The sequence below is a fragment of the Accipiter gentilis genome, chromosome 25 (genome assembly GCF_929443795.1).
Source record: "Accipiter gentilis chromosome 25, bAccGen1.1, whole genome shotgun sequence".
Lineage (NCBI taxonomy): Eukaryota > Metazoa > Chordata > Aves > Accipitriformes > Accipitridae > Astur > Astur gentilis.
Genome location: NC_064904.1, coordinates 15,310,597 through 15,337,683, shown reverse-complemented (window position 1 = coordinate 15,337,683; position 27,087 = coordinate 15,310,597). Strand labels below are relative to the sequence as shown.

The window sequence follows — 27,087 nt, the reverse complement described above, 5'->3', positions numbered from 1 at the left end:
TGGATGTGTTAAAGTCAAACAGATGTGTATGTTTTCACTGTTTGGGGATTTTGTGCTGCTTTTGTGCCTTTAAAAGAAAATCCTTAGACTGCGTTTAGTTTAAAATAAAATGAAAAAAAATGAGAATAAGCTTGTGGTAATGAGAAAATGAGCATGCATTGCCACTGATATTGAGTGCATGGCCCAGAACCACAGGAATGTACGTACGTACATAGTTTTGGGGATGTCTTGCTTGTAGGTTATGCTGATGTGGCAATGGTGGGTGTCTGTGTGTGTGCTTCTAGTCCTATCCGCCTTCCTTTACATGGATGCCCAATTTGAATTATAACCTTAGGTCCAAATTCAGGCAGGCTCATTGATTTCACCTGGGGATTCATTGCTGCCCAGTATTTACTATTTCTTAAATATCTCTGAAGGTCTTCCGTTGGCCACTGGAAAATTCAGGGTAGAGGGAATGCAGCTAACTCTCCCTCTGTCCTGGGAGCAAAAAGCAACAGATCTGATGATGTGGTTTGGATTTTGCTTATGTACCCTCCCATTTGGGTCTTGCTGCTTAGTAGCCTTCAAGGTGGTGGTCACAAAATCAAATTCCAGACATATAGATACCCAAGAGATATTAAGGCCACCTGACACTTCGCATTTTTAGACTTCAGTTTTGTATTGCTTGGTCTTGAGAGAAAAAAGAAGGTGTTTCCCAGGGAAGATTGCATCGCCTTGGGCATAGGCAGCACTGCTGGGAGAACTGGATTCTTGCTCAGCCCTTGCCTTCACTCAGTTCCTGTGAGATGCTAGCTCTGGCACTTAAACCCCATTTTTTATCAGTGGTAGCTAGCTGTATGGTTATTTTTTGGTTGTCTGACTTGAGACTCGTACTTCTAGCTTAAGAACAGAGGGCTTCTGAGAGCTCTCCAGGATTGGAAGTCCAAGTGTCCCTTTGATAAAGGCAATCACTCTATGTTGTCTGTTTCTGAACAATTCCAGTCCTGAAACCATGTAAAGCCTTTGTGCCAGTTGCCTGTATTGGGAGGCTTTGTTAGAACCCAATATTTAGAAATCTTCTTCTGATGTCCATCCTAATCTCAAGGGGTGGCTTATTTATATCACCTTGTTCTTGTGCCTGCCAAAGATCAAATACTCCTCTTCCTCCTCTTTTTGCTAGGCTGAGCAGGCCAAACTCTTGTAAAATATTTTTTTCCTTTTCCCTGATAGGTCTCATCATCACCTGCCCCAGCCAGAACTCCCCTTTCTTGACTCTGGTGCCTTGAGTTTTAGTTGTAAGTTGTTGGTGACTTGCAGAAATGGTGCATACTCAGTGCAGCAGGTGGAATCAGTGCTTTGGCCATATGAACTAATACCTATTTCTCTGGAAAACCAGAATCAAATTAGCAACTTTTTTACCCCTTTGTTCTCTCTGTGCCTTTGCTTGTCATTGGTAAAATGATGTCCCATGGCGAGGGGAGTGGACTAGATGATCTTTAAGTGTTCCTCCCAACCCAAACAGTTCTGTGATTCTAAAGCTGGGCAATAACCCCTGAGCTCACATAGATGCTGTAGATGTGAATTGATTGGTGTTTGTGAAGCGCTCAGATGCTGGGGTGATGACTGCCATAGAAAATCTTGTGAGGAACTTAATAATCCTGTCATCAGAGCAGCTCTTGGATAAAGCACAAGGACACACATTGTTCAGGGTGAGGAAAACAAAATATTGAATAGCTCCTCATTAAATGTGTGTTGTCCTTTCTGTGCAGTGGGAGAGAGAGGGAGTGAGGAAAAATAACGTATAGTAGAATAAACAAAGGTTGCCTCGTGATTCATATGAACAAGGGACTGAATGTAAAAATTCCTCTGGCATTCTTTAATGATGTATTTCCTTACTTATCTATTCACACCCTTTATTTTGACGTACACTTGGTGGATGAGTTATTAATATGTGGTGTGTAAATCCTAGTACTTCTGATGAAAAGGTTACAGATATTTAGGTAACAAAGCTTGTTTAAGGTGAGCCCATATTTAATTTTCAGCCTTATTTCTTTTTGAATTTGTTTAACTTTTAAGTTCTTGATGAAATTGAGTCAGTATTTTGGTATCCAGTTTTTCTTACAGTGACAAATTGAACAACATAGCTACTGTAGTAACAGAAACAGTTTTACACTTTTAAGAAAGGTATAGCATATCGTTTACTAAAGTTGCATTAGAGATAGGGGAGGTATTCAGGAAGAGGAAAATGGAGGAGCTGGAAAAAGGAAGTCCTTCATGGGGGTTGAGGAATAACAGAGGTACCAGACAGAGACAGCAGTTGTGATTATTCTCATCCGATAATCGCTGCTTTTTCATTTCACCGTAATCTTTGCAGATTCTGCTTTAATTGTTTCCATTCTGCAACAATTATCCGGACAGGAAGAGAAATCTGAAAAGTACAAAGATTTAAAAAAATGAGATTTGGCAGCAACAAATCTGCAGAAGACACTGTAAGCCTTTGGCGCCCTGGCTTTCTCAAAGAAAGCAACTGTGTTTGAATTTTTCTAATCCTAGTGCTTTTATTTTCATGGGAAGACATACTGGGATCCATGTTTGTGTTGTGGAGTACTGCTGGCTACCATTTGAAAAGAGTCAAGGGACCAAAGTTTGGATTGATGCAGTAAGAACAATTGCTTTATTCTGTATAAGCTAAGGAAACAGCCTACCATGAGAAGAAAACCCAAAAGAAAATGCATGGTCTCAACACCACACACTTAAGCATCATCAATTTTTATGTAAAACCGTACTGATTTTCTTCTTTTTTTTTTTTTATAATTTCAGTTTGGAAATTGATTAAAGAATCTCCATAGAATTTAATATGGCATCAAAGCAGTCATCTCCCTCAACAGAGGAACAGGCTTCCTCCGAAATAGATGATCTGTGTCTATCGCTGCAAGGTAAGTTACTGTAGTTTTCTGTGCCTTTTTAATGTAGATTTTTGGCAAAATCTGTGATTGTGTAAAAGTTGAAGGGAATTCTGAGAAACCTGTTAACACTAACATTATGATCAGTACAGTTAGTTCAAGTCCGTGCTTCTTTGCCAGTATTTCTGTGTTTCATGAGACGCTTCAGCAGCGAAATGAAAGATAACGGCTCTCCTGGTACTTTCTCATGGGATTTTCAGATCTGTTGCCTTCTTTGGTACAGATGTGCTCACTGGTTCTTATGTTTTGTTAGTCAGAATACATGTTACTGTAAACTGTTTTCAAGGGAACTGCCAGCATGAAAGCAGTTAGGCCATTTCATTATTTTCCTTGTTTTCAATTTGCTGACAATTAGATGGTTGCATTAAGCTGTCTTAATGAGGCTATTAACTACAGTACTATTTTATTTTATTTTATTTGTTTTTCTGTTCTTACTGCTATATCCCCTGCAAGTCTAGAAGGATAGCTTGTGGCCAAAACAAGTAGAAAATTTTTGTGGCTTCTGAATAAATTTCTTACAGGTCAGAGTCTTTCATCCTTACTTGCAATGAGTAAGCTTCCTTGTTAAGGAAGCACTCACTGGTTGATTTTTAATTGTTCCAATTTAACTGCAGCTACCTGGACAGTTAAGTGATAATGAGTGCATCAGAGCTGGCCTCTCAGACAGGCTCTGTGGGTTTTCTTTAATCACGTGTTGAATTTCCTTCTATTAGAATTTCCTGGGAAGGCTGATTTTCTTCTGAACGTGTTCCCCAAAACAGTCATGGAAGCTATCAAGGAGGCTAGTCCAGGCAGCAGGACTAGCACTGCTGAAAAGCCTGTCTTTGATGTGTTTAGAGCCTGGTTATTCTAGGATGGATGGGCCAAGTCATGTTTCCACAGAGCTATTTCCTTTTAGCTCACTTGCAATGAAATTACTACAGTGCTTAGTTGAGAGAAAATATGTTTAAAACAGATGGTGCAAAAGAATATTCTGCCAAGTCACTTTTGTGATCTGTATTTGCACTAATATTGTCATTGAAGCCATGTGTTTTGGTGAGCGAGTGTTAACAGTGGTCTAAAGCCAAACTTCTTTAATGGTGAATTTTCTTCCGTTTTGCTTCAGTATTACATTTTCAGGAAAGCAAGCAAAAACTCCTAACAGACAGGGGCTAGTCTGACTGTTGCACCAAGCACAGCTTGTCAGACACACATTTGTTGTGCCAGTCAAATGCAGCCTTCGGTAGAAAAACTGAGATGGCTGTTGTCATGAAATGGGTTTGAAAAACACTCTCCAGCTTTGAGGCAGACGGTGCTGAATTAAAGTTACATGCAGTTTTAGAATAGGGTTTTGTTTTGAAATAATATTCATGCTATTTTCTGAAAAGTCAGATTGGTGTTTGTGTTGAATAATAGTAGGGGGTTTTGGTCAATATCTCAGTGAAAAAGCCTTGCTTATTAAAATTGAAATGACTAAATTACATTTCTTTGCTATAATAATTTCAGCTCCTAGATTATGCTGAAATGAACACACTGCAAACCTGTGTCTGACCGTTGTAAAACATCCAGAGATGTCCCTTTAAAGTGACATAAGCAATTTTTATAATGATTAAAGGTGCAACAAATGGTCCAGACACATTCTATGTATGGAGCTGCGATGCTGCAGCATCTGCTCTGGGTCAAACAAACAAATGGCAACACAGCTGCGATGAAGCACCAAAGAAAGACACATTCCCTGACATGACATATAGAAACCATTAGTAACTCTACCTGCAGATCTGTGGTAGTAAAGGTCAGATAAGAATATTTAATAGAGTCACTCAAGGAAACATTTTTTTCCATTAATAGGAATCTTGGGATGAGATTTGCAAAGCAACTAGAGACTTTGGTTACTTTAGATCTTCAGGATCACCTGGAGAATTTTTAGAGAAATCTTAGATTCAGGAATAGATGCTTATAAGAAAAGCAGCCTACTTTTTGGGTGACTAAAGGTGAATGTAAAACTGGTTGTGTTCTGCTTTTCAAATTGTTAAGATACAGCTTCAAAGAGTATATCCAGTGTTCTACAATACACAGCATAACAGGAGATATGCATAAATATTTGGCGCAGAAGACAAAAGTAGGGGTGAGATCTAGTCTGGATTGCTTATATTTTAATCTACATTTAAATTCTTTGTGATCCAATCCTCTATTATTCCTGAAAGACATCCAGTAGTGCTGGAGCACTTGTCTAGTCTGGTTAATTAAGACAAGATCAATTTAATGTGCCAATTGGTTTGGTCATAAAACTTTGTGGGGTTATATGCCTAAAAAGATGTAACAAAATAGCTAGCTTTTTTTTTCTTCTTCCCCACCATGTGTAAAACCAAACACTCATTTTCGGTATGTTCGTGATTCAAGTCACAGTCCTCTGTGAGGAGGACAGCACTTTGCGAAAGAAACAGAAGGAAAGAGGGGAAGAAGAACCTCCTTTAAATAATTAGTGAAGACATTACTACTTAGTAGCTCTAATTATTATAGAAATCCTCTTAAATTAATTCCAGTGGCTTAATATTGTAAAACCTTGCTTTAGTGGAATTTCTGTTAGTGGGTTTTTAGGTAGAAGAGTGTTCAAGGATAAACATTCGCTTTCTATAATAGTGTTCAGCCTAGAAGATGCAGTGAAGAAAGTAACTGGAAAATAGGTAAAAATGTTACTTTGTTCTCAGTGCATCTGTCTTGTCAGCTGAATAATTTAAGGAGATTTAATGAAGCTTGAAAAACATGAAGAAAATAGGTAAAGAAATGAAAGCAATATGGTTTCTAATTTTCCCATCTTCAGACATTTTCAAATGATGAAGCTAGTCACAAAATCATGAGGCTGAAATAAAAAGCTGCAAGAACATAAACCCTTATATATGTATCTTTTCAGATGTATATATTGGTCTTTAACCTTCTCCAGTTTTCAAGCTAGTCTCCACAAACAAAAGAGTAATAGCTACCCCCTCCCTCCCTGCCAAGAAAATTGAAATTGCGTGATGTCGGGACTTGGGCTCCTTTTCTGTTCTTTTTTCCTTCCCTCTATCCTAGATGTTATAATAAAATTAAATCACAATAACATAATTATCTGTGCCCTATCCTTGAGCACCTCTCTGCTTTCTTCCAGTTTTCTCATGCAGCACAACTTAGAGTGGCTGCAAAGGTATTTTGTGTCCTTGCACAGCCACCTAAAACTTCAGGTGAAAAGCCGGGAGCCAGACCTGTTAAGGATATATCCTATGGGGAAATATTGAAGGGAAGGGTTTCTCCTGCCAGGCAGCCTGCAGACGTTTTGGTAAACAGAGAATGCTTGCCAGGGAGATGCTCTGTTGCAGCATGTGGACCATCTTTGAAACCTGAAGTCACTTTTGGTGGAGGTATGGAGGGAGCAGGCAGGAGCTCGGGGCTTGCCTGGCAATGATCACGGGACGAATAGTGCAAGAGCCCTGTCCTATGTCTCCTCCTGCCATAGCTTCCCTCCCAGCACTGTTACGGGCTGGCCCCACAGAGGGGTCCAGCCTGGCACTCGGTCTTTTACAAATGGAAGAGGTACAGTTGGGGTCCAAAATTGTTTTCAGCTACCTGAAATGAGGCACATCCCCTCCTTTGGTAAGAGAAGGGCTTCATGGCAATGTTTTGAGAATTGTTGGAGATAGGACTAATCTTTGTTGATGAGCCTGAGTGCAGGCTTGCAGCAAGGAGAATGTGCAGCCACTTGAAGATGGGTGGCTACAGCAAAAACCAAACAGGGTTTGTGGCACTCTGGAGCAGGAGTATTTTTTGCTTTCAGGATGTAAATCTGTTTGTCTGTGGGATGATCCAACCTCCACTTTCCCTCCCATGCACAAATCCTTCTACTTTCTTCCTGAGGACAGCAAACAGAGACCCTATGTGTGGTGTTTCCCACCAAACCTGTGCAGAACTCTGTTTTCCTTTTTCTTTCCATGCTTGCTGAGCTAATTCAGACACAAGAGAGTGTGGTTTAGCTCTTGGAGTTTGGGGCATGTACTTACTCTTTCACTGTTTAATTAACTGCAGGGGTCCTAATTTTTGGCTCTGCTTATCAGTCCATGTGCATGTTACTGTTTATTACTGTAAGCCAAGGAATGATCATACAAGAACATGGCCTCTAATTTGAAGAGTGTTTAATGATACAAATGAATTATGCTATATTTATGCAGTTATGTCTAAACCTTTATGAATTATTTCTCTTTGACTGAAGTTGAAAATATGGTGATATACATGGATAGATTTTGTTGTGCAGCTTGTAGTAGATTGCACTCATCTCTGGGTAAAGGAGGATATCTCTTTGAGACCCGCTTAATTCATCCAGAGGTCAGGTAGACTACTAATTCTTACCCAGCATTTTTTTAATTCTAGCTGTATGCCTCATCTGTTGGGGCAAGTATGTTATTACAGCTACACTTTTTTTTCTTTAACCAGAATGATCAAAAAGTGCATTAAATGTTTATTATGAATTTGCAGGGGTGACTTTTACAAATTGAAAAGCTCCGAGTGCAGCTCATAGGGGCTGCACTGAAATTTATGCCCTGTTTATGTTGTCTGCTGCCCAGGTGAGGAGCTAGTCAGCAGTTCCCCTAACTGCAGGGCTTCATGGCATGTGGCGGGGCTGATGGCATTGGAGAAGCAACCAACATATGACACTGCCTAAAAAAAAAAATCAGTCATGGGTATTTTTGTCTGTTTTGCATGCCTAATGCAAAAAATAGATTTTATAGTTACATAAATGTGTTCCTTGCTAGATAAATTTCAATTTGTTAAAGGCACTATCAGGTGCATAACTGGTTAAAAACTGGCATTAAAATGCTTAAGCAGCGGATGGCTTCTGAGGCACCTGTACAGAGCACTGAAGGCCACTTATGTTCATATCTGTGCTTCACCGTGGATTTTCTTTAAAATGTTAGAAAACCCACTTAAGCCCTTATCTTTAAAAGTATGTAGATATCTAAATGATGTGACTTAGTACCTTTAAGTATTTAACCTGTAATCTCTGTCTATGGTCCCAAGTACCGCAGTGCCTCACTTCACGGGCTGTTGTGGCAGTAAAGACAGCGGTGTTTCAGAGCAGAGCTGCTCCAGGGTCCTGGCAATGAGAAGAACAAAAGTGTTTAAAAAGGCCAGGAGAGCAAAACTCAATGTGAACAGGCTTCCTGAGTTAGCAGCACTTTAAATTGGATAATTTGTTTCCAAAAGGAAAAGGAGGTTGAAAGCAGTAACATAGAAAGGAAAGTTCCCACTTGCTGCACAGACATGGTGGTAGTTAATTAGTTAATATTTATACGATATTTGGATTTGAAAAGACTCATTCTTGCAGAACTATTTTCATCACCTTCATTGGGTGTTGGATAAACTTCTTAATCTTAACAAAAATACTGTGTTTGTTTTTAATTGCTTAACACCATGTTACTGAACATAAATGCTGGAAATAACTCTTTTCCCTGCTTTCCTGTCTGCAGAAAATGAAACTCTGTGGCTGGGTGGAAGGGAAGGGACCCTATAAGGGCTCGGGGTGAATTGCTCACCCTCTCCCTGGGTTGGCTAGTACTTAACAGTTCTTCTGCTAGTTCCCATCATTTACAGCATGTACCTACTTGGTGTTTTAGTTCATACCAGCAGTCTGAAGGAGTCTTGAAGGAGCTCTCCCAGTTATCCCTGCTGACCATGCTTTGTTCATTTTGCTGAGCCATCAGGGAGTGTGGAAATGGTTGTTCTGAATGAAACTGAGATAAATGCTCCAAGAAGGTACCATGGCTGTCTGTAAGCATTCAGGCTAGAGCTAGTCCAACACAACCTTTCTTCCCTACACACGTGGTGGGTATGCTGCACCTTGAACACCAGCTTTTTTGATCTGCTGATCTGTTCCTGTGGAGCTGCACTGCCTGCTGCTGTAGACATAGCCTCAGCTGACCTGAATGGTGAAAGGAAGATATAAAAATATCACACACAAGAGGTAATTCCTTCTGGCGAAACAGAGATGGGAAGATGACAGACAGGCTTACACTCACTAATTTCAAATAATTGTTTTAAAAAATATTTTTTTAAAAAGAAAAAAGCCACACAGTTTTAAGTCGTCCACTGGCAGTGATGCAGTGGTCCTTGTGATGGAAGAAAACCTCTTTGCTGTTTGGTGACATTGTTTGATGAACGTGGACAGATAGGGTACATCTGATCTGCTGTGATTTGCTTCCCCCAGCTCCCTGACGAGGGAGGAGATGGTGCTTTCCTGTGAGCTGCCATCTCTGACCTTGGGAAGGGAGGCACGAAATGCAACAGAAGAGAGGAGATTAATTTTAAGTCTGGCTTTTCTGTATCACCGTTAAAGGAAGGCTGAGAGTAAAACCATGGCTGGCAGTGCTCCTGCCCTCCCCTACTTTTGCTCCTGGGAGAGTTCAGCACTGCTGTGCTCCCTACTGTGTCCCCATGCTCCAGCCTGTAATGATTAGTCTGGATTGTAGGACTTGTTGGTAGCTCATTACTGGATAAAACAGTCATTGTCCAGCAGTGTGTATTGATTTTTAGCTAGCCTACGTGACATGCTGCTTTTACGTGTTATTCCTCCCTAAAGAGTTGTTCTGAAGATTAGCTTTAAAAAATAGGGTGAAATGTGATTTGGAGTGTTTTCTGATTAACAGGTTCTTATTTTATTCTCTTAGATCCATTTTTTGGCTTGTTGAGTTTTGGCCCAAAGTAAAGAAAATGATCAGGTTTCTTCTGATAGCTTTTTTATTCTGGGTCAGTGACATTTTAAAAACTAGGGCAAGAGAAAACCAAGGTCACTTAGAGTCCTATAAAAAGGCCTAACAAAGAATCCATTCATCCTCATAAAAATAAAAATCCGTATTAATTAACCACGTGGTAGAGATAAGAATTTGAGAGCTTGATTAAATCATTAGCGCCTCTGAGCAGTAGAGTAGCGGGGGAGGTGGGAGGGAAAATACATTCGGCCTGAAAATTGAAATATGACTGCCTGCCACGGTGCCAGAAGCACATCTGTACTGAGCTGTGTGATGTGTGGCCTGGATGGAAGCAGAGTGACTGCCTCACTACAGTCTGGGGAGATATCGGCAAGCATGGAGCTTTGTTATTGATTCAATAACAAAATTCAGTGGAATTTTTTTTTGGGGGGGGGGGGGTAGAAAAGTAAGCCACATTGCAGCTGAGGCTGCGGCTGCTTGGAAGGCAGCTGGGTGGGTTGCACTAGGCAATGGTTGTAGCTTGGGGAGGGTGTAAGGTGTGCTTAGGTGTGTGCAGTGAAATAACTGCCTTGTACTTTAGCCAAGCGAGACATTTGCCTGAGAGCTGCCCACGTGAATCAACACTTGCAGTATCGGGCCCACATTGCATAATGCTTCTGCACATTAATATGGAGAGATTCTACCAAAACAAGACCAAATGTCCTCATCCTAACCAACCTGTAACCAACCCCCAGAGCAAGTTCTCCAAATCAGTAGCAGTAGTGTGTGTTTGGCAAGAGCTGCAGCTGGAAGAGTCACTGGCGTCGGGCAGAGTAGTTAATATTTGCTTTCTGTCCCTTTTCAAGGGCCAGCAATACCAGCCTTGCCTGCCTGATAAAATTGAGTGCAGCTACTCAATAATTGCTCGTTAGGTAATTGGAACGTCTCCTGCACGGGTATTCACCCAAAGGGTGTGGTTGGGTCCTGTGCTAACATGAAGCCAGTATCTCCATGCTATTTATGTCCTCCTTGTGAGAGTTGCGACATTGATTGTCTGTGTGGCATGTTTGCACTTATTTTCTGTTTTCCAGACAAAGCAGAATTTTGAGACTGCATTTTTGTCCCTGTCTTTAAGACTGCCCTTATCTTACTGTTCATCATGATCTCTGTGATATTTAAAAAGAGACATAAAACAATCCAGCAAGCAGGGGAAAGTGACTGTTTCGTGCTCCGACAGGATCATAGTATTGCAGATTAGAGGAGGACTGTTGAAAGACTTGTTAGCTACAGCATGCAAAACAGCTCTCAACACACATAACGCATGAATGTTTTTCTTGCCGCTCACCTGCCCGGTGAAGCAGAAGGATGTCTGTGGGTCGGATGGTGGCGTTGGGAGCAGGAGGCTGCATTACCCCTAAGCGGCTTGCTCTGCTTTGCGAGCTGATGAAGCTCTGTTCGGCAAGCCCTTCAGGCCAGCTTGGGTGATGAAAAGCCAGCCAGGACTGGGGCTTGTGTTTGCCAAATTCCCAGAGCGTAATAAAGTGTGGGACTTTTTCCTCTGAGTGGCATCTTCATTTTCATGTGCAGAGCAGTCAGGATTATTTTTTTTTTTTTCCCCAAGGGCTTGATATTTTTGGTATCTTTCATCCTGCCCAGCCTACAAAAACATACGTATCTATTGCTGAGTAGTCTTGCACTTGCCTTATGATGTCAAACTTGTCTTCACGTTAATCTCTTGTGCAAGAGTGTGCTTTGGGAGGTGGAGGAGATCGTATGCTCCTGCCCTATCTCCCAGATTTGTTTCTTCTTGCAAGCTGATGGCCCGGTCAGAGTCTCCCTCTGCCTCTCCCATGCGGTGGGAGAGTTCACCCCAGCTGGGACGTGGGCAGCGAGTACCCCTGTAGCTGCCTTGCCCACCACCATCTCCCTCCAGGCTCGGGCCATCGCGCTGCCCTACCACCTGCCGCCGCTCCTCAGGGAGCTGCCCTGGGGCCGTGGTGCAGGACACCCACCGTCCTCTGCTATCCTCCCGGCGGGGCGGTGGGCCGGCATCCCACAGCCCGCCTGCCTCCCTATACGCAGGAGCTCCGCACCTCTGTGTCGCCATGACCCAAAGACCTGTCCTCTGCTCCAGGCTGCCTGACGTGGCTTCTCCTGCCGCCTGGCACGGCGGGGAGAAGAGTTTGCCTTTTCCCTCTGCTTTGCACCTCTCCCGCCTCTCAGGCTTTGCTTCTCTGCTGCCTGCAATGACAGGCAGGAGCATTGCAGGCCGATCTCTGGGGCGGCTGCCCGTAGCCGTGCATGGAGGGGCCAGCGTCTGCCTCAGCCCTCAGAGGGAAGGGCTGGGAGAGCCGTGCAGCTGACGCAGGCCAAAGATGGTGGTTTGGGCAACCAAAACCTCAACTCTGCTAACTGTGTCATCTTGCCCTCCCTCAGGTAATAGCCTATTTGGCCTGCTTTGTAATGTCTGGGCTATTAAAAACCAGTGCAGCCTTTTGGGTCTTTATTCCAATGTGGAAGAAGTAGGGGATGACCACCTGTGTGTGAGCTCCAGGCAGGCCCCTTGGTGGGGTGGTACTGCTTTTTGGCCTGTGTTTTGGGAAGTCAACCCCAACTCTTGCAGTCAAAGCTGATGTGGAAAGGGAGAGAAAAAAGGAGTTTGTGTTCACGCCTGCTCCCACGAGCCATTGGGATGGCTGCTAGTGGCAGCACCTACGCGGCGCTGAGGCCTGAAAGGCCGTAATCTCAGGGGCCAACACCTCCTGCTGTTACCTCAGACCTGTATATAGGCATCCAGCAGGGATGTATGGTTTGGTGGTGGTGTATCTTGGGAACAGGCTGGATTTTTGAGAGGGAGCATGGGGTGGGTAGTCCTGTGATCCACTGGCCGTGACGGGGCTGGGGAGCTGGGCTGGTCTGCCCCCACTGCTTATGCTCTGCTTCACCTTTTGGGGGAACTAGACTTTTCTTCAATTCTGCAACCCACAAGCTGTGGAGAAAGGCTTTCCCCTCTCTTGATCTCTACTCTGGTGAGAGAAACAGTTTAAATATTCTGATTTTTGAAACACGGGCTTAATCAAGTTCCTATCTCCCTTCACAGCTGGTGGTAGTTTATCACTGCGTACCAGCCTGAAGGACCTGGGTGAAGAGCTGGATCTCAGTGTGACTGGGTCACGCTTTGAGTCTCATTTCACTGTTTTTTACTGGAGCATGAGTTCAAGCACTTCCTTCTTCTTCCCTCCTATTTTAAGACCCCGTGTGCCCCTTTTTGGCCAGATTAACGGTCTGCATACCCCAGGGGGGGCCCAGCACTGAAAAGGATGCTGTTAGAGGGTATATTCCCCAATGAGAGCCTAATAACTCTCCCCAGCCCTTCAGTTACCCAAGACATCCTGTTGTGTGGCTTCACCTACACATTTGCATTTATCACTTAGCCCCAGCCTCCATCCTGGTCTCATCACCCAACTCCATGCATGGCTTTTCCCAATTTCAAGATGGATCTTGTACTGACCATGGCCCTGAGTCTTTCAAGGAACATTTAGGAATAGATGGAGTTATTCTAGATGTATTGCTCTGTAGAATGATGTGTGATGTGTTCACACTGCTGTTTGCATTTGCTAAGCTTTTGAGAAAAGCTTCCTTAGTTGCTGTTTACTGCATCCAATAGAAGTATGCTTGATGATTGTAGAGGTCCTTGCAGTATCATCTCTGCAAGCAAGAAAATATCAGCTTTAAAAGAAAAGTTGAGAAAAACTAATGTTAAATAGTAACTTAATATCTGGAAGAATGGACGTTAGGTTTGAGATGGATGCCATGTATCTTTTTGAGAAAAAGAAATAAAACCAGATCATTTTTTCCATTAAACATTTTTTTTTCTTTTTTTTCCCCCAGTGCAGCGAGAGTGTACACAGAAGAAAACCTTCACTAGCTGGATAAATTCAATATTGGCAAAGGTAAGAAGGGGTTTCTTCAGGAAAGACATGCCTTTTGCCTTTTTGATTGGGACGTGCTGTATGGAGATTAAATTTTTAGGAATAAACAAAATTAATATCAGATTTTCAGGCACTGGCCAGAAAAAAAGTAGCCCCTGGAGAGCATTTGTTTAGTAGGTGCAAGAGCATTGTATTGGTGATTGTCCAAGGATGTTTGTAAGAAATGGTTTGTAAGTAGAAGACAGTATCTTTCTTGCTGATGTGGTGAAACACACTTGTGCTGGATTGTGGCACACGCCTGAGGGTTTTATGAGGTTCTGTATTTATGATTAGTTTTACTGTGTTTAGGTAAGTAGCATTCTATTATGCAATCCAAGAACATGAGTTTAATGGGATGACCTGAGTGACTGGTAAGTATTAAGACAAACAACATAGTAGTTAGTGTAGGTGCTCTTTAAGCTTTCACAAAGCAGCTCATGCAGCATGTGCTGGGGCTCTGACTTGCTCAGGTTAAAAAAAATATCCTGTTTTGGTCCCTCCCTGGGCAGAAGCTGCTGAGCTTGTGGTGAGTTTGTGTTGTCCACAAGTGGGTGAAAAGAGTGGAGTGAGGATTTAGTTATTTAGCCCTATAGTCAAATTTGTACTTGGGGTACATTGATTAAGAAGTCAAAATAGGAATTAACTGCTTTTCTTTCCCTTTTTCAAAGCTTTGGGGTCTTTTGCCACATACCTCCTTGAAAAGTATAAAAACTTGAAAATGAGGGCTAAAATAACCCTTATAAAACACAGAAGGAGGGCAAGCAGGAATAAGAGACAAACATAACAGTGGTTCAGAAGCAAGAGGATATGGCTGATTAGATGCAGGTTTTCTATTTCAGCTTATTGAAAAAATAAAGGATGCTAAACATTTTTTTAACAACAGACTAACCTGTGATGTTCTGTAGTGTGTTGAATTCAAAATGACAAAAGATGGTGTGACAAGCATTGAAATTTGTTTTGCAGCGTACACCTCCTTCTGTTATCTCAGACCTGTATACAGACATACGGCAAGGGCATTTGCTTTTGGATCTGTTGGAAGTGCTTTCAGGTCAACATCTGGTAAGACAGAGTAATAAAAATATTACCTCAATCCTTCATCAAATCTAGGACAGATTTCTGAATATTCTTAATTGTAACCGTATGAATGATCCCTCTGGAGTTATAGAGCTATTTGCAAGTAACTTATTCTTACACCACTGACACTGAAACACACTGAAATAAGCTGATCCAAAGTAATTTGTGATTCTTTGCAGGACTTCCCTAATCAAAATATAAAATAAAATTAATTTTTACAACTGAGGATGCAACTAACCTGTTCTTTTTGCTTCACAGCCACGGGAAAAAGGATTTAATACCTTCCAGTGCAGAAGTAACATAGAAAAAGCTTTGACATTTTTAAAGAGCAGATCAGTGAGTATTAACTTCAAAATTCACAGCTAAAGCCAGTTTAGCTGGTGGAACATTTTCTTTGTTAACAATGATCCTTTTTTTTTTCCCCCTAGCTCAAGCTCATAAATATTCATGTTGCTGACATTATTGAAGGAAAACCTTCCATTGTGCTTGGCCTAATTTGGACAATTATATTTCATTTTCATGTAAGTATTTCAGCGATGTAAGAGAGTTTTAGTAGAGAGGAAAAGCAGAAAAATATGTTGACTTATGTGGTTGCCAAATGAGATGAATTAGTACAAAGCAGAAGATTATTTTCTGACCTCTGGAAGTGACGGCTCATGGAGGAGATGCACCAGTGCATCTTTCCTATGTCTCTGAGCTGCTTCACCTCACCAGTGCAATGATGGCATTACAGCCTGATGAAAGGTATCTAGCTACAAATGGTAGGAAGGAAAGATATTGAGATTTTTTTTAGAATAACTAGTTAAAAAATAGGCTAAACTTTGCCTATCTGTCTAAGGCCTGTAATGATTAAGCTCCAAATAGAGCAAATAGTGTAAAGTGGCCCATATCCATCTCCCTCAGAGGCAGCCCCCCTCTTCAGTGTTGGCTGTGCTCACAATGTGTAATTCTTGCTATTATTTTTTTCAGTACCAGGTGCTTGAAATAACATGAAGGCTGTCACAGTGATTTTTTTATACAAGATACTGAGCATGCATCTTGCATGGCATGAGGTTGTGGGGAGGTTTGAAAGCACAGGGCCTTGCTTTAATCATATTGTAGGACAGTAGAGGATGATGGAACCAAACTGTCTTCTAGTAAGAGCCTAGCAGTTAATTAACATAGGTGCACTGGGGGTGAACTGCTGACTGGGGCTCAGGAGAGCACAAAGAAGCAAAGTTATTTAACGGTATTGTAACCCACATTTTTCATGGTAAAGGTTCTTTGGTCCTGAAGATTCTCGTGCTCCACATAGCCTATGCATTATCTTTTTACCTAAACCAAACTTCTCTGACCAAATGTAGATCTCTGAGGTCTACTGAGTAGGTTTTCCTGCACCCTGAGTGAGCTGGAAAACTAATGCCTAATACATGACACTGTTGACAGCAGAAAACACAGCTGCCGTGGGCTGCTTTCGCTGGTAGGAGGAATAAAAAAGCACATTGAGTGAGAAGGTCCCTTGATGCCATTGCTGGTACCCACAGTATAACATGGAAGTCTTTGGATAAATATTTTCTGCCAAAAAATCACCTAAAGATGGGAATTCAGTATGAAATAGTTCAGAGTGAACAGATAAAAAAATCCTGGTCTGATCTCTGGGAAAGGGAACTACTATTACATCTGTGACTGAGTCCTTTCTAATTCTCTGTGGTTTTCTCCTATTGATGTCTTGGTAATTTTTCACTGAAGCCTGATTAACTCTCCTATCATCTCTGATAGATTGAAGAACTTGCCCAGACACTTGCTTGTACTTACAATCAGCCTTCACTTGATTGTTCAAGTGCTGTTGACTCCTCTCCAAAGGCAAGCCGATCAGTTAAAAAAAGTGCTAAAATTAAGGAACGGTGGAAGATCTCTGCTACAAAGGCTCTTTTGTTATGGGCAAAAGAACAGTGTTCACTGTAAGTTCCATCCATGACTTATAAATAGTATGTTACATGTTGTATTTACTGCTTTCCTCTAAATGTGGTGATATTTTCCCCTGTTTTTTTAACTTAGTGACAGCTTAGCAGAAAATCCTTTAGATTTCAGATGTTGTTACCAGTTCTTTTAGCATCAGTCAGGCCCTAGCTGTTTTGACATGAGCCCTTTAATAAAGCGAAGCTAATCCTACTAATAAAATACCACAATGTAAATTGAGTTGTTTGACTTGTCTGTTTTAGGGGCTTCTGTGTGGTAAGTGTAGTGGAATGTTTACATGATTTGCTAGTTTTAATCTGCATGATTGGCACTGGTTAACAATGTTTCAGTAATTTTTTTATTTTTTTTAAATGGAATACGTAGGATTTCTAGGATTCCCATATCTTATGTTTTTCTGTCAAAACACTGCATGATCCCCAAGAAGGACCCTAGTCCTAGAGATCCTAGTCCCCAATTCTAACAAGGTATTTCCTTATGCTCGATGTACAGGCAGCTCTGTTGATTTCAGTGGGAGTATTAACGGTGCACAATCTAGAGCAGATACAGATATTTCTTGTAAGGGGCAGGCTTTACATTTTCTTCAAGGGCTCCTGCTTCACTCCAGGATGTTTCAAATATGTTTTACAATAATGTCAGCCCTTTCTCTCCGGCTCTTTGGTTGCTGTATGTTCTAATAACATCCTACTAATATTCTATGTTGTTAGTGGGAGATAAAGGCCTTCATCAGCACATCAGACACTTTCTGCTGGGAGAATGTTTTCAAGGCACTGAAGCTTCCCTTTTAGCTGTGTTTTATCAGGACAAGAGTGATTGTCATATAAAAAACAGCTCTCTGTCCATTTAATCTTCCTCTTTTGCTTGTTTTATTTCTTCAGCAATATTGCTCTCTGTTTTGTAGCATGCTTTCTGAACTGTGATTAAGTTGAATGATTTTGTTATCAGTGAATCCTATAGTTTTTGGTAAAAGAACAAATCTTGTAAGTCCTGGCTCATTGTTTTGTAACTAAATTTGATCACCTGAAACCCCACATCTTTTCCATGCTGTTACATACTCATAATATACAGGCTGTTTCTGGAAAGTTGTCCCAGAATTCACTGTGGCTTGCAGAGCTGAGCACCTCACGGCACTGTCCAGGCACTGCTTTATGGAAGATGTTTTAAAGGCACTAAGCTAAATAAGAGAAAAAGTATTTTTCCTGCAATAATAGATCACTTTTAAGGTCTGGATTTTCTAAAATGCCAGAGGTGATTCCAATACTTGGTGCCCTTACAGACAAATAGCTACAGGTTCTTCAGTGCTTCGCTTGTTGTTTTTCCATCCCATAGAATACATAGCTATTGAGCACAAAGCTGATGTTCAGAAAGGATATTGGATCAGCAAGGCTTTATCTTCAGAATGCATCATGAGATAAGAATATTAAGTCATTTTGCAAATATAGTATAAAAAATACATAAATGTAGCAATTGGTAGTACTAGCCGAATTATTATTGTCTGACCCAACTTCTGCAGAAGTTGGCAAGGTTCTCTATAACTCCTTGGATTTGGTTCATACTCCCATTTTACTGAATTTGTATTCTGTTTCTAAATTTGTACTTAGGACATCTGAGGAAACAGGCTATAACTTTTTGTTTCTAATAATTTTTGGGATAGGCACGGCTCTATCAATGTGACTGATTTCAAGTCAAGCTGGCGAAGCGGACTGCCTTTTTTAGCCATCATCCAAACCTTACGACCAGGTCTAGTTGATTTGGAGAAGGCAAAAGCTAGAAGCAATAAAGAAAACCTGAAAGAGGCTTTCAGAATTGCAGAACTGGAGCTGAATATTCCACGGCTTCTTGAACCTGAAGGTAAATGACCTGTTTTTTTTTTAATCTTTGTTATCAGGAGTGAGATTAATATAATCCTATATGTGTTGATTTGGAATACAGGAAAAAGTAAGACTGTGCTTAAGTTTGAAGTGGAACATTGATCTTTACTGTAATGCTCAAACCTGAGGTTCTTTATTTGATAACACCAACTGTACTTAGTTTGAATTGGCAGCAAATGCAGAAACAATATGCAGAAGAAAGGATATGAAGCTTTCCTGTTCATGGGAGAAACTTTTTCATTAGTTAATCATGTTATATTAAAATATTCCCAAGGAAAAAAGGGTTCATTACATATTAATTTCTGTCAATGGTATGTTAACTGAGCTGCTGCAAAATAAACATGTTTATGGTAATGTGTTTTAATAACTGCAGTATAGCATGTAATTATGTGATCAGGCCTAGAAGGCTGCATAATTATGTAAATGGTGTATTGGCTCTTGTAGATGTTGACATTATGAATCCAGATGAAAAATCAATCATGACTTATGTGGCTCAGTTTTTGCAATACTCCAGGAATTCGCGTGAGTCTGAAGAAGACATGCAGGTATGTCATGTGGTTTATCACTGGGGCATTTTTAAATGAATGTACATCATGGATATCAAGAATATCAGTACTTTCTTTGCCCAGTTTATAACCTGACCCAGTAACAGTTAGACAGTAGATCCTCTGATTCAGCTACTGGCAGGACTGAATTGGCTTGAACCTTCTGATGCTCCTGTGTGGTAGTCAAGACTCAAGGTGACAGGTTTTTGATGATGCAGCTAGAATTGCTGTGGAGGTTGTCTTGTTTTTTCATTTTAACTATTACAGAGGACATTTTCAAGCCTGGTTGTCTTCATGTGTGCTCTGAAGTCTGTATGTAAATATTGGGGTAGAAGCAGACAGACTTGCAAATGTGCAGAACAAGTAGCTTTAAACTTAGTAGCTCACATGTAAAGTGGATAGAAGCTGTCACTCACAGATCACACTGGTTGGAAAACCGAGTTTTCTATTCTCTATATCCTCCTATGAGAGTTTATGTAGTAATTGGTTATTCACATATGTCCATACTGATAATCTCCTTTCAGTAGGACTGCAGTCAGGCTCTTCTTTTAAAATGCCTTCATATATCCAGGTGCCAGGTTTAAAACTTTGGCCTTGATCTATAATAGTGCCTGACCCAAAATTTATTAGCATCCCCAGGAATTACTATTTGTTTTTCAATAGCTTTGAACTGGGCTTATCATATGCTCAATGTGTGTTGTTTTACGGCACAATGTAGATTAAAAACAAGGCTTGCAAAATAGAAAAATGAAATTTTCTGCTCTAATTACCAGGAAAAAGTAAGAGACACCATGAGCTGGTTGGCTGCACAGGAGGAGAAGTTAGCAAAGTTGCTGATCGACACAGAGAATGAAGCATATTACCAGAAGTACAAAGTAAGTTGCATTTCATATTTAACTGTGTTGTGGTTTAACCCCAGCCAGCAACTAAGCACCACACAGCCGCTTACTCACTCCCCCCTCAGTGGGATGGGGGAGAGAATCAGAAGAGTAAAAGCGAGAAAACTCGTGGGTTGAGATGAAGACAGTTTAATAGTCAAAGCAAAAGCTGTGCGCACAAGCAAAGCAAAGCAAGGAATTCATTTGGCACTTCCCATGGGCAGACAGGTGTTCAGCCATCTCCAGGAGAGCAGGGCTCCATCACACCTAATGGTTACTTGGGAAGACAATCACCCTAACTCCAAACACCTCCCCCTTCCTTCTTCTTCCCAAAGCTTTATATGCAGAGCATGACGTCATATGGTTTGGAATATCTTGAATATCTCCTTGGTCAGCTGGGGTCAGCTGTCTCAGCTGTGTCCCCTCCCAACTTCTTCTTCACCCCCAGCCTACTTGCTGGTGGGGTGGGAAGCAGAAAAGACCTTGTCTCTGTGTAAGCACTGCTCAGCAGTAATGAAAACGTCTCTGTATTATCAAGACTGTTTTCAGCAAAAATACAAAACATAGCCCCACACTAGCTACTATGAAGAAAATTAATTCTATCCCAGCCAAAATCAGCACAAACTGCTTCTGCAGAAAAAAGCTATGTTTCTGGGAATATTTTTAATATTTTTCATCTTTATCACCTAAACTGAAGCATTAAATAAACTTTTAAACAAGAGCTGGAAATCTAACAGTGAATTTGGTAAATGCCCTCATATGATTGAGGGAAGGGTAGGATAAAATTCTTTCTGTTAGGAAAAAGATATATGCTGCTTGGTTTCTGAGCAGAGCAAGGTTTTTTTGGAGACAGTAAAGTAGTGTCTTTTAATTAATCAACATAGTTGAAGATTTGGACAAAATTCAAGCACACAGGCCCCTTACAGCATTACCTTCACCATATCTGTGATAATAATAACAGTAGGTTTTACCCAACTGATGTGGTAAAGGAATAGTTGAAATGTTGGCTATAGATTTTGCTGAAGTAAAATTTCCTTTGGTTTATATTGTAGCCAGTTTGTAATAAAATGGCCCATAGGGGACTGTGAGGGGAGGATTTTTCCCTTTCTCTTGGTGGGAGGGGAGAACCATGACCTGACTGCATTGACATTATATTAAATACAGATTTTGCTAGTGAATGGCACCTATAATTTCAGACCCAAATACTGCCTGGAGACAAGTATGCCTCTTTGCTGCTATGTTGCATTTCTGTGTATCACACCCTTTGAAGTTAATGGAAGTCATACCAATGTGTTAAAAGGCAGGCAGTACTTGGCTCCATGAGCTTCCATTTGAAGTCTTCTATGAATTACTCTTCCTTTTTATCCTTAGGAAATGATGTCATTTATGGAAGCATTTAACCAAGAAAAAACCCCCTTTCTGCCTGTGTTGTCATCAAGAAGTGAAGCTAGGCTGAGAGAAAGCCAGCAGCAGATGAGAGAAGAGTGGGATAAACTGATCTCTCAGGTCAGAGGCATTTCTAGCTCACCTCGTTACCAGTGTGAGTGTGTTTGATGAAAAAGCCTAAGTCTACACCAGGAACTTATGCAGGGAAAAGAGGGGAGGTGATACTTTATTTGGATTGATAAAAGAGGTATTGACCCTGAACCTGAAGTCCAGACAAACTGAGTGGCATATAGTGCTCAAGAGGAGGCAGAAGGTGACTGTGCATTACCCTTCTGCCTCCTGAGCTTCAGGACTGTGAGATGTCTGTGAAAAATGGTGTGCATCTGATTATCTTTGAGCACTCTTCTGATCAAAGTTTTTGGCCTATTTGTGCTTAAAAGGTTCTTTTGGGACATAATTATGGCTCAGATAATGATGCAGCTGGGAAAAGTATGTTAATATATTCTTTCCCATGGCACGGATAGTGATATAGTGGGATCTGGTTGGTCAGTGCTTTGCAATGAGGTTGACTGTGTCATCTCCCTCTGCCACAAGGGGATGTATTGGGCCTCACTGGTAATTGCTCTTTATGGAAGATATGTTCCCCTGTCAGCCCCATGATGGAAAGTTGTCCAGAGCATCCCTGTTTGCCCTCTATTTTGGAACTAGTTTACTATAAATTTCCCTGTTGCTGGGCCTTGACATGGTTACCAGCCAAGGATAGTGACTGCCAAATTCTCTGTAGTGTTACAGAGATTACAGCCTGGGGAGCAAACCTCGGCCTCAGGTAAACATAGCTGGTTTGCAGCTGACTTCACTGGAAGCTCCTTTTCTGAACAGTGGTAGGTGGGGTTTTTTCTGTTATGTCTAGAGCATCAGCTTATGGAGCTTATATCAGTATCTTGGGGATGGGGAAGAAAATAATGGTGAGAAATTTAATCACTTGTTTTCCTTTTTAAGATTAATGAATGGAAAGCAAAGCTGGACCAGATGTTGCCCTCCCCCCTGAATAACATTGAGGCTTGGCTTCAGGAGGTAGAACATCTGCAGTCAGAAGATTTGCCTGATTTGCAGGACCCGTTTAAAGCAATGTTTGTCTTCAGAGAAATAATTATAATATTTAAGGTATGCTGATCACAGAGGAACATTCTGCTTCAGTCTGACCTAGCAAAGCACTTGTTATGGAATTGCTATTTGACATTTTGGGAAGTGGTGTGGATGTGTTTATTTTCTGAAGATGAAAAGCTCTTCTGAACATACCTTTGAACAATGATGAAATTAACTGCATGGGTCTATAAGGAAGGTTTCTGACTTCACTGGGGTGAGATTAAATTTGAGTACTCTCTGAATGAGTAAATTTTGGTATTCTTTTTATGTGGTTCCTGCAACTTGTTTGTTTGTTAAGTAATAACATAGGGTAATTGCATTCTTATCATTAAATCTATGCATAATGCATATCTATTCAGAAAAGCACTTGTGCTCAGGGTTACATTCCAGTGAGCTCACAAAGTTTGTGTGTTTAAAGTTAAATATTTGCTGAATCACTCTGTAATGCCATTTAAAGCATGGGAGGTATTTTCATACCTCCATACTATAGAAGTTATTTATTCTGATCTTAAAACATTTACACTGATAATAGTTTAAACGTCCTTTTGAGTTTGAAAACTTTGAAAAGAGTAGATGTGTTGATGCCTGGTTGATCATCATAATGCTGTACTTGTTTTTTTTATGAACAAGGGGGAAGGAAGTTGGATGTTATTGTGACATGTCCTTAAAGAGAATTTGAAAGAATGGGAAATAAAGGTTCTTGTGAGTGGCTTGGTAACACCACTTTTTTGTACTGTTGCTTGTCAGCTCCTGATATGAAAGGTGGCTTTTTAACTGATAATAACTTTGCCAGACTTTAGCCATTTGGTCTATGATTTTTGTTGTCCAGCCTAAGTAGTTAAAGCATTTCTAAGAATGAGACAAAGGGAGAGATGCTGTTGGTTTAGGGGTTTCTTTCTTCCTGTTGAACATGTAGATAAAATCATTAAGTTCCTTAGGAAGAAGAAACCCAAGATACTTAATTTCTGTCAAATCCATCTTTCCTGATGGGAAGTTATTCTGTTGAGAAATTTTTTCCCCCTCCTTTCTCTAGTCAGTCCTTTTAGTATGTCTCATGTAGGGATCTTGTTGCCAAGGTGGTGCCTTACAATGGAAATTTTACTTTCTCGTAAGATCTAGGAAATTACCTACCAATGCTCATAACTGTCTGACTGGAATAATATTAAGGTTACAAAATCAAGTGTTTAAAATCTGTGCAGTATTTTTGGGGTTGAGGGCTGCCCCAGGATTTAGCCGTTTCCATTAACATGGTCTGTGGCAGGTTTTATTACATAGAAATGAACTTTTAGCATATTTATTTATATGCCACTTATGCTTATATTCTGTGCAATGCATTTTATGCCTGTAAAATATTCCCCAGTCATGTGACACTGGCCATCAGAGGGTTAATGTGATATCAGCTTGGTGTTAGATGGAAATTTATTGAGCAGTCAAATGAAGTATTAAGCAAGTTTGACATAATAGATTTATTCAACAGGTTTTGCTGTCAGTCTTTGCTAACATAGCAAAGAGCAACTTAATATCCTGAAACTGTTACACTGACACTTTGTCCTAAAGGTGATAGTGAAAGTACAGAAGAAAAATAGCATGGGTAGTGTAGATTCATGTTCCTTATATTTAATTAGATGCACAGTGATAAGAGAAATCAGGTAGTACTACACTAAATATGCACTTTAGAAGATGATGAGATAAATACTTTCATTGCTCTTTAAGGTGTAGAGGCACTGGAAGGTTGTCTTGTGCTGACTAGTTCTTAATAGCTCTCACCCTAATGGCAGGTGACTTGCAGATTCCCAGATGAAATATTCTAGAATTAAAATGAATGGCTTAGTATGTCTTTTTCTCCCCAGGGCTTGATGGATTGTTTTGATTCTCATTTGGACACCCTTCAATCATTTAAGAATGAAGATGAGAAGAATATGCCACTAGTCTTTCCTGAAAAGTTAGAGGAAATGAAAAGAAGGTTGTGATCCTCAAATTCCCTCTACTTTGACTATGGACTATGTTGTATTCTAGCTCTGCCGTTGACTTGCTCTGCTATTCTGAACAAAGCACATAATTTATCTGTGCCTTGCAGAAAAAGAGTATTTTACACCTAAGCACAGATTGACTGTCATGTGGAGCAGGCAGGTTCACTCATTGGTCCAGTGAATGTCTAATTATGTCTAGAAAGTGGAGCTCATTAACAGGAACTTTTCAGATGCCCTTTGCTAGTGTGGATAGGAAGCACCCACTAGGGGTAGGAAACAATATTTTGAATGTAAAAATTTCTCTGGGGATGTGGATTCTCTAGTTTTTAATTTCCACCTTTTAAAATCACTGAGATCTACAGGTTGTGCAAACCCCATAAATTGTTGGAGGATATTTTAAAAAATGACCAGTGAATTGTGTCTGTAACCTGAGATCCTTTGACATACAGATGGCAGATACCCCTTTTCTGGGAATTTAAGGTTTTTCATAAATTGAGCAGTCAATATTGACTCAAAATTGTTGCTACTTAAAAAAAAGAACTGTTGTTATCTTAAAATTTTATGCCTGTCATAACAAAATAATGTTTACATAAATGTAATTCTGAGTTTTTAGGCTAAAAACATTATACATTAACGTTTCCTGTATCCAATAATTTTGAGTCAACTTTTGGAACATTTCACTGTTTGCAGATTCAGCAATATTCATTTCACAAACTCCAACACCTTTCTCGAATACCACTATGGACTGTGCTCAGCTATTGCCAATGAGGTGATGTTAAAGCTAAATATCTGGGACATTAAATATGGGACAAAAGAGTCTGTGGAATCACTGCTGGAAAATTGGAATGTAAGTTTAAAATATATGTATCACACCCTGACAATAATTGTTCTTCCCCACCTCTTTTTGATTCAAGCTTGTGTCTGTCCTTACCTGAAGATACTACGGTAGTTGGTAGAAGCACGGTAGACTTGTGAGATCTGGGATTTATGCAAAGAAGGACAGGTAGACTACCATAGAAGCTTCCTCCATGTCTTCCCATTTTCCTCTGAATGAGAGTTCTTTCTTCAGTTTGGAGAAACAAAATGAGCTGTGACTGTTTGTAATTTTTTCTCTGCCCTTTTATATTCTTTATTGGGAAGATTTCTTTCTTTCTAGACTATTTATAGGGCCAGCAGTAGTAGCTCTTCCTTAACTCAAACCTTTCTGGGGTAGTTCAGTAGTTGCTATCTTCAAAAACAACCATTACCCACAGTGCTGGCTAATACTGCCTTTTGCTGTTGCCTCTTCCTTTTCCAGCTTCCTTACCTCCTTACACTTTGCAGTGAATATGAATTGTTGTGCTTTGTTATATTTTGTGCTTAGCTCAGCTTCTGGGCTCAAGTTATTAAAACGATGCCACGTGTAGGCCTATGGGAGGGGGTGGATTTACCCTACCCCAAATACTGCCAAAGATGCATCAAAAATAGAGGCAGAGAAATGAAAATGCTGATGCCATCAATTTTGCCCCATCTCCAGTTAATGGGACTCCCCCTGAATTCCATCGTAGTGGAGTTTCTAAATTGTTTCTCAGAAGCTTTTCAGACTGGCAAATCCCAAGTTAAATTAGTGGGAATTTCACCAGCATCAGAACTGTGGAAGTATGCAATAAGAGGTTGTATAAAATATCAGTTTTCCTGAGCACTACTAACCTTACCATGTGATGAGATGGGCATACAAAGTTAATCTGTGCTGAGTTTCTTGATTCAGTTAGTTTCATAAATACTTACTATCATGTTATTTCTACAGTTGTAGTTCATGGTCTTTCTCAAGCTGATAGAATATACAGCTTTCCCAAGAAGTTTAAGGCTTGTTACTGGCTCTCCTTCTGGTCCCATGATGTGCAATCCTGGCTGAGTGGTGGCTTGGTGGCCCAGGCTTGTTATGGCAACAGGAGAGGTTGTTTTGTAGCCTGCTAGATAGGACATTTGTAGGAGTGGGGAGCTGTGGGGTGAGATGCGTCTCAGACAGAGGGGGGCTGAGGATCAACCCTCTCATTCCCTGTGTGAATGTTCAAAGCACAAGTCTCCTCCTCTGCTCCCATTTCTTCCTGTCTCACCCTTTCTATCCCCAGTTTAGAACTTAGATTATCTGTGGCAAGAACTAGGCATGTCGATACTTCTGTGCATGCAGGGGAACACACCTTTCACTTCCATCACTCTTTTGACTTAATGTGACTAAATTCTGCCTGACTTGTTCTAGATGCTATTTCTCAATATTGCCCTAGGGCCTTAACTTTTTGAAATAAACAGTCCTGACTCATGCAGGCCTGTGACTCAGGCAATGGCATTCAGGAGTTAGTATTCCCATTTAAATTACTCTGTGCATGAGCAGAAAAAAGAACAGGTCTGTTTCAGGCTAAGCGGTGCAGATGAGTTGCTGGATGGGCTTTGCTCAGTTTACATTTAACCTGCAGGTTATAGGCTCGTATTGAAAAAAATGTATCCCAAGCTGCATTTCCTACCTAGTTTTATGTGGGTTAGTGTTACCTATGCCAATTACTTTTCACTTTGGGCAGAATTTCATTGAAGAAAAGAGACTTGAAACGCAACTAGAAACTGCTACTCACATCTGTGAAGATTTGAAAAACAAAAACATAAGCAATCCTGACTTAGGTAA

At 40.7% G+C, this 27,087-nt stretch overlaps 1 protein-coding gene across 6 annotated transcripts in view; it reads left to right on the top strand.

Annotated features, from left to right (window-relative positions):
- The window catches only part of SYNE2 (spectrin repeat containing nuclear envelope protein 2), a 190,278-nt gene that overhangs the window by 9,332 nt on the left and 153,859 nt on the right, over positions 1–27,087 (top strand). For all 6 annotated transcript variants that reach the window (XM_049828823.1, XM_049828819.1, XM_049828822.1 and 3 more), the window contains exons 2-15: positions 2,800–2,915; positions 13,526–13,587; positions 14,569–14,664; positions 14,938–15,015; positions 15,108–15,200; positions 16,438–16,619; positions 18,290–18,486; positions 18,951–19,051; positions 19,825–19,926; positions 21,301–21,435; positions 22,315–22,479; positions 24,312–24,424; positions 25,122–25,278; positions 26,987–27,083. In XM_049828823.1, coding sequence (XP_049684780.1) covers positions 2,837–2,915; positions 13,526–13,587; positions 14,569–14,664; positions 14,938–15,015; positions 15,108–15,200; positions 16,438–16,619; positions 18,290–18,486; positions 18,951–19,051; positions 19,825–19,926; positions 21,301–21,435; positions 22,315–22,479; positions 24,312–24,424; positions 25,122–25,278; positions 26,987–27,083 — 1,657 coding nt within the window. In that variant the 5' untranslated portion in view covers positions 2,800–2,836. The remainder of the gene's footprint in view (positions 1–2,799; positions 2,916–13,525; positions 13,588–14,568; positions 14,665–14,937; positions 15,016–15,107; positions 15,201–16,437; positions 16,620–18,289; positions 18,487–18,950; positions 19,052–19,824; positions 19,927–21,300; positions 21,436–22,314; positions 22,480–24,311; positions 24,425–25,121; positions 25,279–26,986; positions 27,084–27,087) is intronic.